We start from the raw sequence: 13,417 nt of genomic DNA on the forward strand, positions 1-13,417 counted from the left end.
CAGTGAATGTATGGCATTGTTACAATGTAAAGTATACAGCTTGTAAAACAGTGTAGATTTCATGTTCCCTCAAAATAACTCAACACGCACCCATTAATGTATAAACAGCTGGCCACAAAAGGGAGTACAGCCTGAAGAGAAAATGTCAAAATTGTGTCCAATTAGTAATTTCCCTTTCTGGTTTCATGTGATTTGTTAGTGTTACAAGGTCTCAGGTGTGAATTGGGAGCAGATGTGCTAAATTTGGTGCTATTGCTCTCACACTGTCTATCATGTCATGTCATGGATTTGAGAATCTGAAAAAAATAATTGTTGCTCTACATAAAGATAGCCTTGGCTATTAGAAGATTGCCAATACCCTGAAACTGAGATGCAGCACAAAGGCCAAAGAGTACAGCAGTTTAACAGGACAGGTTCCACTCAGAACAGGAATCGAAAAGAAAACCAGTAAATGAGAAAGGAGTTTCTAAAACTTTTGATCTGAGGTGCATATTTATAATTTCTTTCAACATAATGAAAAATGATCAAGACACTAACTACTACTTAGACTAACATGTGCTGCTAATTCATCATTTACTGTTATTTTTCAAAGCTATCTGTTACATTAAAGTAAATGACATGTTTTTGTGTACTGCCATGTTTGACTTTTTTATCTCACTCATCTTAATTTTGGGAGCTGTGAGTGCATTCAGCAATGGGTATCTGCAGCACACTCAACATGAACTTACCATCCACTGCACCTTGACAGTTGAAGATGACAGGACTGTTGGCATGTGTAGGTGGATCACAACATCCCCCAGTTCTCTCTGGATGTGACGGTGGTCCACCCCCTGCATGGTGGAGGAGCTGTCTGTGTATACCGATGAAAAAGAAAAACGTAAAATATAGTGTCTAACATTTTTTTACATTACAGAAAAAAACTGTTTTGTATTTGAATGGGATTGGGACAAAGACTAACACAAAAAAGCATATTAATGAATTGGAAGGAAAATTATATATGTCTTTCAAAAATATTCACAAATAAAAGTCAGAAAATTGGAGCATGTGTATTTGTTAAGCACCCCCTGATTCAATTTCTAGGATCTCCTTTCACTGCAATTATCGCCACACATCTTCTGGATTATGTCTCTTCTTGGCAAAATAGTTCAAGATCAGTCAGAGTGGAAAGACTGGAAAGAGTGTCTGTACACAGCACTTTTCAAGTCTTGCCAGAGATTCTTAATTTGACTTAGGTCCAGACTTTGATTGCGACAATGTAACTCTGAAATATGCTTTGAACTAAACCACTCCAAATTGTACAAGTTAATTAATTAAGTTAATTAAGACACACACATGATTCATACATAAACACGTAGAATTCAGAAATGCACACAGAATTCAGAAATGCACACAGAATTCAGAAATGCACAAGACAAGATTCTTGAGATATCTTGCTTGTGGTCTGTGACCTTCACTGCATTTGTATGTGGATTTTGAGACTTTCCTCAATTGGCTTAACAAAAAAATTTCTTTTTTATATTGGGTTATCTGCAACCAGTGAGATATCTACCTTGTGTCAGCATATCAATAGAATGCACGCCACCTGGGGGATGACTAAGTTATAAGCCAATCACATGAACCCGTTCACAGAGAATTATATCCATTTGGGCACGGTCCAACACTGGACTTCAGACAGTTGAGACTTCAAGATGTCGTCTGGCAACTACAAGGGAGTGGTAACTTAACATGAGATGTTGTTCAATTAACTATCAACACAAGCAAGCTAGCGAGCTACACTAGCTTATGTTGATAATTGCAAAATTAAACTTTTAGCTCCATACAAACATTTTGGGTCCACTTCACAATTTCGGGCTCCTTTTTTGTTGGTCTATCGCAAAAAATTCTAATACTTTAAAGTTTGGGGTTGTAATGGGACAAAACATGAAAAAGTTTATGGGATCGGAATACTGTTGCAAGCTCCTTTAACAACAAGTGAGTAACTCAAATAAACATGTAGTGTGTCTGCAGTTTAACGTGTTAACTAAAGGTGAAGTGAAGCAAATAGAACCCCCACACTTACCTTGTGTTCTTACTGAGTCAGAGATTGGACTAGGATCACTAAGGCCATAAACATTCATGGCTCTGACCATGAAGAGATAAACAGCTCCAGGCTTCAGGTTGGTCAGAACATAGAACTCTGTCTTCACATGCTCTGCTAAGGTCACCCATCTGTTCCCTAATGTATAACTACAGAAAGACAAGGAAAAATCAAAACATTTAATCACAACATAATGTTACAACATTATATTATGCTGGATTCATATAGGGCACATATCAAATATCTAACCTGAATGCTTCAATTAAGTAGGATGAAAGCGATCCACCAGGATTGGGGCTGGACTTCCATGACAGTGTGACAGATGTACGGCTGACGTTAGAAACGTCAGGTTTAGATGGAGCACCAGGAATCAGGTTAGAATCTTCGGGATGACCAGACTGGACGACAACACCAAATTCTGCCACAGAGAGTTCAATAAATTTATCATAATATATACACAGTACAGACCAAAAGTTTGGACACACCTTCTCATTCAAAGTGTTGTCTTTATTTTCATGACTATGAATATTGTAGCTTCACACTGAAGGAATCAAAACTATGAATTAACACATGTGGAATTATATACTGAACAAAAAATTGTGAAACAACTGAAAATATGTCTTATATTCTAGGTTCTTCAAAGTAGCCACCTTTTGCTTTGATTACTGCTCCGAACACTCTTGGCATTCTGTTGATGAGCTTCAAGAGGTAGTCACCTGAAATGGTTTTCACTTCACAGGTGTGCCCTGTCAGGGCAATGTTTCAAGCCTTATAAATGGAGTTGGGACCATCAGTTGTGTTGTGCAGGAGGTGGATACAGTACACAGCTGATAGTCCTACTGAATAGACTGTTAGAATTTGTATTATGGCAAGAAAAAAGCAGCTAATAAAAAAAAAAAATGAGTGGCCATCATTACTTTAAGAAATGAAGGTCAGTCAGTCCGAAAGATTGGGAAAACTTTGAAAGTGCAAGTCGCAAAAACCATCAAGCGCTACAAAGAAACTGGCTCACATGAGGACCGCCCCAGGAAAGGAAGACCAAGAGTCACCTCTGCTGCGGATGATAAGTTAATCCGAGTCACCAGCCTCAGAAATCGCAGGTTAACAGCAGCTCAGATTAGAGAACAGGTCAATGCCACACAGAGTTCTAGCAGCAGACTAATCTCTACAACAACTGTTAAGAGGAGACTGTGTGAATCATGCCTTCATGGTAAAATAGCTGCTAGGAAACCACTGCTTAGGACAGACAACAAGCAGAAGAGACTTGTTTGGGCTGAAGAACACAAGGAATGAACATTAGACCAGTGGAAATCTGTGCTTTGGTCTGATGAGTCCAAGTTTGAGATCTTTGGTTCCAACAACCGTGTCTTTGTGCGGCGCAGAAGAGATGAACGGATGGACTCTACATGCCTGGTTCCCACCATGAAGCATGGAGGAGGAGGTGTGATGGTGTGGGGGTGCTTTGCTGCTGACACTGTTGGGGATTTATTCAAAATTGAAGGTATACTGAAACAGCATGGCTACCACAGCATCTTGCAGCGGCATGCTATTCCATCCGGTTTGCGTTTAGTTGGACCATCATTTATTTTTCAACAGGACAATGACCCCAAACACACCTCCAGGCTGTGTAAGGGCTATTTGACCAAGAAGGAGAGTGATGGGGTGCTGCGCCAGATGACCTGGCCTCCACAGTCACTGGACCTGAACCCAATCAAGATGGTTTGGGGTGAGATGGACTGCAGAGTGAAGGCAAAAGGGCCAACATCTCTCGGAACTCCTTCAAGACTGTTGGAAAACCATTTCAGGTGACTACCTCTTGAAGCTCATCAACAGAATGCCAAGAGTGTGCGGAGCAGTAATCAAAGCAAAAGGTGGCTACGTTGAAGAACCTAGAATATAAGACATATTTTCAGTTGTTTCACACTTTTTTGTTCAGTATATAATTCCACATGTGTTAATTCATAGTTTTGATGCCATCAGTGTGAAGCTACAATATTCATAGTCATGAACATAAAGAAAACTCTTTGAATGAGAAGGTGTGTCCAAACTTTTGGTCGTAAAATCCTTATGTATAAATAAAAACACCTTCTACTTGCAGATATGCAGTCCAGGAAGCCTCTCCACTGGGACTAGAAGCAACACATGTGTAGAATCCTGTATCCCCCAGCTAATGAGAGAAAATTCAGGTGGACTGGTTAATAGGTTGACTTCGCTCTACGCCAGCTCCATACCATTTCTGTAGTACTTTAGACTGTACCTTGGCATAGTGAATTTTCAGTGACCCTGTTTCCATTAGGGACACCCGAGAGTCCACTGGAGAGACCACTGTGCCATCCTTCTTCCAGTGGACAGCGGGAGGCGGAGCGCCAACAGTTTGGCAACCCAGTACTACTGTGCTGTCTACAGGAACACTCTGATTGACAGGACCCTGCCTGATGACAGGAGGGGGGTGGTCTGATCCAGCTGAGAGAAAACAAAAGGGAAAAGTGAAAAAAACCCAATGAGAATATTTCTCACATTATACACAGCAATAAAACATCTGACTAAAGCTATGTATTTTATACTCTCTAGGAAACAGACTACAAACTGTTTTTTTATTCAGTGAGCACTCACCACACAAAGAAACAGGATGTTTATTTTTTGTTTAAATCTCTTAATTGAGCACTGCCAGTCCCAAATATATATATATATATATATATATATATATATGTATATATATATATATATATAAATATATATATATACATATACAAACAAAAGTCAAGTCAAGCCAAGTTTATTTATATAGTGCTTTTCAGCAACAAGGCACAAGGCACTCAAGGCACAAACTCAGCCCCCCCGTACCCAAACCCCCCCGTACCCAACCTCCATCCCTCCCTTCAAACAAAAAAACAAGGGACGCTGTTGGGACAGCAGTTAGTTACCTATAACCAAATACTGGGTGATTGTGACCCAATTTCTTGGGTTAGAGAGCCTAGAAGGAGCCCTGTCATGCTTCAGAAATTGCCATTTTGAGCAACATGATGACCTGATTAGACTTCACAAAATGTCTTCTACAAGAATAATGCTGAATAATAATCACAATGCTATGTTGAGGTCTTTAGAGAATGTTAACTTAAAAGAACACATTTGTTTACCAACTAAGGGACTGATCTTCAAAAGATTTGCATGTACAAACTGCACGCAAACTTGTTTACGTCGGCAAAGCTGACCTACAAACAAGGTGGTAATCGGATTGCGTGTGCAAAATCAGCGGAACTGCGGGCGCAAACCTTTTAGCGTGTCAGCCTTCATGAATATGCAAAACATTATGATAGTGATCCAAATGCGCAAATTCATTGGAGGAGGATATGTATATGTCATCCCTTACCACCTGCAATGCGATTTTCAAAGCCTGAAATGGTTTGTGGGAGCAGTTTTTGCATGTGGATTTAGCACGTTAGGCAGGTGCTAACTGGGAAGCAAAAATGTCTGCTGTCACTTTGGCCAGAAGGAGGCATAGATAGAATGACAGATGACAGGGAGATAGAATCTTCTGTACATGTGCCAACAGATTTGGGTTGTCAAAAATAAAAATAGAGGAGAATATAGGATTCTATGTAGGATTATCTAAGCTCTGATTCAGAGCCAATCACAAACAAAAGCCATGTTATTTTTCCTATGGAAAAACTCCTTGCAACTCTTCATTCAACATCATTCCAGCGTAACATCGCTGCCATTGATAATCTGCTGAATGTGCACAAACCTAATCATGGCAAAATGCGCACATAACTGATCAATTGCACACAGCCTATAATCGCACATCATGCAAAAGACCCACTGTGCTTTGAAGTTGATAATATAATTAATAGGAAAGAACTAAATACATTAAAAGACAGATTAAATCCTTCATTTGCAAACTGGATGCTAAAATCACTTATCACTAAAATCACTTATCACTAATCACTTAAACAATCAAACATGTTGGATATTATTAAAATATTGGCAAAACAAACAAAACGAATTCAGTAAAATCATTGGAACATTTTTCATACATAAATGTTTAATTTAACTTTTCTTCAGGACAGGTATGTGATGCTATGTTTTAAAATTAGCAAAGCTATAACATTTGCCAACTCCTACATCAATCTATTTTTATGTTGCTAATATTACGTTCATCCTTAAATATTGTGGTTGTTTATGATAAACTCCGAACTCTTCAGACATATACTCTCAAAACAAAACAACAGAACGGAACAGCATGAAAAAGTTAGCAACTGGATAATTTATAATGATGCAGTGCAACAATCCCTGCATATTTCTGGCAACACAGCAGAGGGTCTGTTTGCTTTTCCTCAGCCAGTAGCACACGCAATTTCCTCATTTAAATAGGGTGGTCTGCACCTGTTGTGCACCTGCTATCCATTGCAGACGCAATCTTTGAAAATCGCATGCAACACGGCCACTTATTGCACGTGACATTTATTTAAGGTACACGAATTAGAACCCACTATTTGGGATCTTTGAAGATCAGGCCCTAAGTCGTTAGCACTCACTAGCTTTATTCAACATTCATGATTTGATGAAAGAATTGGTCATATACTACTTTTTGATAAATCCAGGTTATGGGTTTCTCTTTTTAACCTACTCTGTGTCAGCCTTAAAAAATTGATAATTCAACCTTGCTGCTCTAAATCAACCCAGGCTGGATTTGTCTATATTTGATCCAAGACCTGAGTGGGGTTGTTTTCAATCAAGCAATCTTTGAATTGCAAATATATGAATTTACTTACAGAGTTAGGCAATGAAATACAGAAAATAATTCAGAATTTGGAAGCCAAAAATAAACGTACAATTCAGAAATCATACTGTGTAAAGTTTATTTTATATATTTGTTTACAATATCCAGTTTATGTAAACTATTATGTATTCTCTAGAGATAACAGAGACTGCTATTTTTAACTATAGTAATTGCTAACACAGCTTAAAATATCAACTCCGTGACCAATTTGTGTCAGTTTTAAATTGTAAAATCCTCTGCCCCTAACATAAATATTTAATGACAGTTTGAAGGGTATAAAACAATACTTAGAATAGTGTTTTTATATCTTCCTTCAAAATAGCCCTTCCAAATGTTGCTCAATACATCTCCAGCTATAACAAGAGTTAGTTTGATTTGTTTAAATATGAATGTAGAAATGTGAGGTTAAGATATTAAAACTCAAGTGAGTCAGATCAAGACTTTATCACCTGCTCATTTTGCCTGCATTCCTGTGTTTCACCGTTTACCATTAAAGAAGTGGTAAAACTAAAGTGTAGGTCATTAGAAATTGAGCTGCTACTTGAAAAAGGTCAAAGTCATAAACAGAGAAAGCTATAAAAGTAAGAAAGATGAGACTAGGGAAAATAAAAATGAAGTGGAGAGGAGACAGAAAGAGATAAGATGTGAAAGATATTGAGAGGAAAATTGGTAAACCAAGAGAACAATAGGCTTAGGTGGATGTGTAGGGTTTCGAGGAGAAAGAAATCAACTTTTCCCCTCCAGCGGAGGGCAACTAATCATTCATTGGGTAGAAGGTAGTGCTGGAGCCGGATCCAATCATGACAGCAAAGCCCAACTAATAACAGTTCCACTCAGATAAGTGAGCTCTCTCTCTCTCTCTCTCTCTTTAGCTCTCTCTCATTTTAAAAAACCCTGTGGGTGGGGGTGAAGGTTTAAGACAGCTAAATAAATAAAAAATAAATAAAAAAAACACCCCTGCTCCCCCCTCCCACAAAAGTGATGGAAACATGCTTTAAAAAGTGCCTGAGGTAATGTGAACCCGTTATTACCATACAAATGCACCTCTCCAGGTGGAGATGAAAGGCGTGTGGTAGGATGAAGAGAATTTAGGCGAGACAAGCAGAAGTCAGGGTGCAGATCTATCCACACAGTTGGGAAGGATGACAAAAAACTCCATCATCCCTCTTTTAAAAAATGCGGCATACCTGCTATGTGTAAATGGTTATGGATAGATCCATTTACTGTCTGTTGAAACCTGAAGCAATTATCTCCATTAATATAATGCATGTACATTTCACCAAGTTACATGTATTCATGCTCACACAGGTGTGTAATTAGTGGTGTGGGCCTCCAAGCACAGATAGATTGGTTTTTTTGAAAGCAATTAACACAGATTTTTTATCATCTTGGATTTGGATTAGAATCCCCTCCAAGCTCTTTGCAGAGTACCTATAAATGACATCATGTGTCAAAATCACCAGTCATCATCCACAAATGTCTATGCTAAAATAGAACAAAGACGTTGCTCAGATACAGTCTGCTATATTAAAAGGGATCTTGCTGTAGCGGGAAAAAGTACACTGTCTTGTACTTCTGGAGTTTTACCTAACATGTACAGGTAACAAAACACACAACAGAATCCACCATGCCATTGTTTATTAAACAGCCAAAGTTATCCTTACACACACAGCTTTTTGAAAATAAATATGCCCTAAAGTGTTCTCTGTATGTGGGTCAAATCTATACTGAAAATGGCAAGCAGCAGTAGTATTTTCAACTTTACATTGTTGTGTGAAGGATTTTGACACAGTACTCTTTATAATATTTTCAAGAAAGTCAAGAGATTTTCTTGTCTTTTGTCCAGCAAGTGATCCATTTTAACAAGGTGGTGGTCTGGTCTTTCACTGGGTCATTGCATTATCTTGAGTCTTGTTTTTCACCCATTCTTGCAGATTTGCTGCAACTTTTAGGAACATGATCCTATTGAATATCTAGTTTTGACACAAGCTCCGACTCTCACACAGGTGACCTTGCGTGTTGGGGATATCTTTTCTTTTGTGTTGCCATACAACTATATACTCCAGGACAACATGCATGGTTTTATAGATTATCAGTGAATAAAGTGCATTTGATTAGCAGTATTTCACTGCTACCCTCCTATTAAATCTACAGAAGAAGCAACAGTTTTTCACACAGGATTTTTTTGTTTTGTTTTGTTTTTGATTTAACAGTTTTGTATGTCTGAACAGGGCAAGGTAGGTTTATTTACACTCACCGGCCACTTTATTAGGTACACCTGCCCAACTGCTCGTTAACCTAAATTTCTAATCAGCCAATTGCATGGCAGCAACTCAATGCATTTAGGTATGGTCAAGACAATCTGTTGCAGTTTAAACCGAGCATCAGAATGGGGAAGAAAGGTAATTTAAGTGACTTTGAACGTGGCATGGTTGTTGATGCCAGAGTATTTCTGAGTATTTCAGAAACTGCAGATCTACTGGGATTTTCACGCACAACCATTTCTAGGGTTTACAGAGAATGGTCTGAAAAAGAGAAAATATCCAGTGAGCGGCAGTTCTGTGGGCGAAAATGCCTTGTTGATGCTAGAGGTCAGAGGAGAATGACCAGACTGGTTCGAGCTGATAGACAACAGTAACTCAGATAACCACTTGTTAATACCAAACCATGCAGAAGAGCATCTCTGAACGCACAACACGTCAAACCTTGAGGCGGATGGGTTACAGCAGCAGAAGACCAAACTGGGTCCCACTCCTGTCAGCAAAGATCAGGAAACTGAGGCTACAATTCGCACAGGCTCACCAAAATTGGACAGTTGAAGACTGGAAGAATGTTGCCTGGTCTGATGAGTCTCGATTTCTGTTGTGATATTCGGATGGTAGGGTCAAAATTTGGAGTCAATAACATGAAAGCATGGATCCACCCTGCCTTGTATCAACGGTTCAGGCTGGTGGTGGTGTAATGGTGTGGGGGATATTTTCTTGGCGCACTTTGGGCCCCTTAGTACCAACTGAGCATCGTGTCAACGCCACAGCCTACCTGAGTATTGTTGCTGACCATGTCCATCCCTTTATGACCACAGTGTAACCATCTTCTGATGGTTACTTCCAGCAGGATAACGCGCCATGTCATAAAGCACGAATCATCTCAAACCGGTTTCTTGAACATAATGAGTTCACTGTACTCAAATGGTCTCCACAGTGACCAGATCTCAATCCAATAAAGCACCTTTGGGATGTGGTGGAACGGGAGATTTGTATCATGGATGTGCAGCCGACAAATCTGCAGCATCTGTGTGATGCTATCATGTCAATATGGACCAAACTCTGGGGAATGTTTCCAGTACCTTGTTAAATCTATGCCATGAAGGATTTAGGCAGTTCTGAGGGCAAAATGGGGTCCAACCCGGTACTAGCAAGGTGTACCTAATAAAGTGGCCGGTGAGTGTATATAGCATCATACCCAAGGTAATCCAAATTGATTTACCTGGCATTAAAGAAAGACAAAATCAGACCTTCGAGAAGTTTCATACTACAATAATTTAAAAGAATTGCATTAAAAACATGTTAAAATACAGTTGTTAGAGGTAAATATAAATCCAATTTTAGATTGTAGTTTAATTTTCAATGTATAACCCATCCAAATCTAAGTCTGCGTGTTTTGTACCTGACAAGCAACTCAGAAATCTATGTCAGCCCAATATCATTTGGTGCTTTGAGGTTCAATTTAAATAATTCTAAAACCTAGTAAGAACAAGATAATATTGATTATGCTCTGACACCTACAACTCAAGAATCTAAAGTGTGAACTTTCTTTTTTCCAAAACTATCTATCATTTTTTGCTGAAGTTATTAAGTCAGGAACTTTGACCTACTTAAAAGTAAGTGAAATACTTCTTACTGAGCATTTTACAGTGGGTTCCAGAATAATGTTGAAATTTAAAGAAAAAAAGGACCTCCAACCCAAAGTCAGCAGACTGAAGCAAACCTGTCTCATTTGGCCTCCTTCTCTATTACTCACCATCTGTAACTTCTAGCAGAGCTTTAGTAATGACACTGCCAGCTATGTTGAGAGCCTGGCAGATGTAGAAGCCGACGTCAGGGCGCTGAACGTCTGTAATGGTTAAACTGCCCATTTGGGAGACAGACAGACGGCTGAAGGGCTGTGGTGGCTGGTAGGAAAACAGAAGACTCTAGAGAAGAGAGGAGAATCACAGTTAGAAGCCTGCTCATTATCTTTATTTACACCAAGCACTGATTTAGTGGGATGACAGAGCAAGGGGGGTCAGTCTCACCTCGCTGCCCTCCCTCTGCCAGAAGATGGCCGGCTGCGGGTTGCCGGTGGCCTCACACTGGAAGGTGACTGTCCTGCCCACTGACACCACCTGGTTTCTGGGGCGTACGGCGAAGGTAGGGGGCACTGCAGAAGAAGGGAAGCTCTAATTAATTGGCAGCCAAACACATTTTGATCCTTCATGGTTTTAAAATGTCCCAGTATGCATAATGATTAAAGAGGAAAAAAAATTTTAAAAGATTAAAAAAAGCTCAAAATCTATTTTACCCACACATAACATGCATTACATACTGTAATGGTGGATGGAATAACAGTGACAGGTTCATGAGTTCCTGTTGCTGTCTGATGGTGGATGAGGGATGGAAGACAACTTACCCGTGTAGACTAAAAAAGACAGAAGACACAAAGAGCAGTGGAATGAGTGATCAAGTTGAATAAACGAATGCAGAATTTACAGCAACATATTTAAATGAATAACAAAAAAAAACCACCCCTGCAAAAAAGGATGAGGGATCTTATTCAAGCTATTTCCTTGCTCGTTTTGAGATTGACACATTTTTAGGCTTCCCAGTTGTTGAGGTATTTTAAATATCTTCTCATTCTTTTCAATTCTGCTTTTTATTGACTATTGTTGGACTTTGCATCCCTCATTTTTCCTTGACAGTTTTTGTAGTTTAAACCAATTTTTTTGATTCCTTCACCGTAGCTCAGAACCACATTTTAGTGTCGTTGAGAACCTTTAGACTATAATGAATCATGACAATCATGACATCATGACAATCATGACATCATGACAATATGGACAAACATCTCTGAGAAATATTTTGACATTTAAGTCAGGTAAAAGAGGGCCCACATCGGTAATAGTAAGGCACATCTAATAAAGTGGCCTGTGAGTGTACAATTTAACATATGACTCTGTCAGGACAGAGACAAAAAGACATATTTAACTTCTCGACAGGAACATTTCTAATTTGAAACTTCAACTCTTTAGTTTAGCCAAGGATTGTCACTTACTATTTATCAATTTTACTGCAACTGTTTTAAAGTTATAAAATGGTCTTAGACTGTAGCTATAACTTAGCTTCAAAAGAACATTTATTTTCCATTTCATTATGAGACATCCGTACATTTAGATACTTTGCTGTTCCCATTAATTATTAAGAGTCTACTGATCTGTCACTTGACTGCACCTCTTCCCTTCACCACAAAGAAAATCAGCTCTCTTGCCTGTTCTTTTTAAAGGTTTGCTGAAAAAAGGGAAGAAAATGTAAGTGGAACCATGCCACTTCGCAGCAAGCAACCACTGCAACCTTATCTTTAATTAAGTCCTACCGGCCTTGGTATATTTCACCCATAGCAACACAGCAATATGTTTAATTGAACAGGTCCACGAGCTGTCTTACTTCTCACTTTACATATCTAAGGGTGTTAATAAGGCAGACCAGCTCAGACCAAATTATTCTCTTTTCTTCAGGTCAGTTTAGCATTGCCGGAAATTCCCTGTAAACAAACTGCTCCAATTTGGATTGCTTGTTAATAAAATGCTAAGAATGTCACAGATGTTATACAACCTACAGTTGTCTGTATTGTCTTATGAAAAGGATCACCCTAAGGAACAACACTGAAAACAAACTCTGAGGGGGAATCTACTTGAAAGTCACTCCAATTTACCACATAAAAAGAAAAACTCTTCAAGAGAAGGTGCTCATATCGCATCTGACAATTGTACTGACCGTGTACAGTGAGGGTGGCAGATGCTTCAGACTTCCCAACCATATTTTCTGCCATACATGTATAGGAGCCCTCATCTGAAGAGGCAACCTGGCGAACAATCAGAGTGTGGTCCTCCAGGATTTTGAATCTGTGGGCACAAAGACCTAGGAGATAAGACGTATGCAAGCCCCACGTGTGCAATGTTATTTACAGTGTTGTCCCTCTGTAAGTTACCTGCCCCTAGGTAGGTCAGAATCATCTTTCCTCCAGCGGACGGTGGGGACAGGGTCTCCTTGAACAATGCAGTGGAACTCCACACTCTCGTCCGCCAATAGCACCACATTGCTGGGGCGCTTCACAAAGGTTGGCCGCTCTGAAGGACATAACAGGAAGATACAGATATATCACTGTGATCATAAATCTTGCCATGGTCTTTGATGTCCCTGTGGTGAAAAGGCTGATCAGAACAGGGAAATGTGTGTGCACCATCAGATGGTCAACAAATTACATTTTGATCAACAAAGAAATTTAAGAAAAAACGGCAACAATTT

At 39.3% G+C, this 13,417-nt stretch overlaps 1 protein-coding gene across 1 annotated transcript in view; it reads right to left on the reverse strand.

The window, feature by feature from the left end:
• The window catches only part of LOC124876269 (roundabout homolog 1-like), a 155,399-nt gene that overhangs the window by 11,214 nt on the left and 130,768 nt on the right, over nucleotides 1–13,417 (reverse strand). The window contains exons 5-14 of the mRNA XM_047378911.1: nucleotides 13,101–13,239; nucleotides 12,887–13,014; nucleotides 11,526–11,534; nucleotides 11,152–11,276; nucleotides 10,878–11,049; nucleotides 4,335–4,540; nucleotides 4,163–4,244; nucleotides 2,327–2,495; nucleotides 2,060–2,226; nucleotides 729–850 (exon numbers count right to left, since the gene is read on the reverse strand). Of these exons, the coding sequence (XP_047234867.1) occupies nucleotides 729–850; nucleotides 2,060–2,226; nucleotides 2,327–2,495; nucleotides 4,163–4,244; nucleotides 4,335–4,540; nucleotides 10,878–11,049; nucleotides 11,152–11,276; nucleotides 11,526–11,534; nucleotides 12,887–13,014; nucleotides 13,101–13,239 (1,319 nt within the window). The remainder of the gene's footprint in view (nucleotides 1–728; nucleotides 851–2,059; nucleotides 2,227–2,326; nucleotides 2,496–4,162; nucleotides 4,245–4,334; nucleotides 4,541–10,877; nucleotides 11,050–11,151; nucleotides 11,277–11,525; nucleotides 11,535–12,886; nucleotides 13,015–13,100; nucleotides 13,240–13,417) is intronic.

This window comes from Girardinichthys multiradiatus, chromosome 11 (assembly GCF_021462225.1).
Source record: "Girardinichthys multiradiatus isolate DD_20200921_A chromosome 11, DD_fGirMul_XY1, whole genome shotgun sequence".
NCBI classification, from domain to species: domain Eukaryota; kingdom Metazoa; phylum Chordata; class Actinopteri; order Cyprinodontiformes; family Goodeidae; genus Girardinichthys; species Girardinichthys multiradiatus.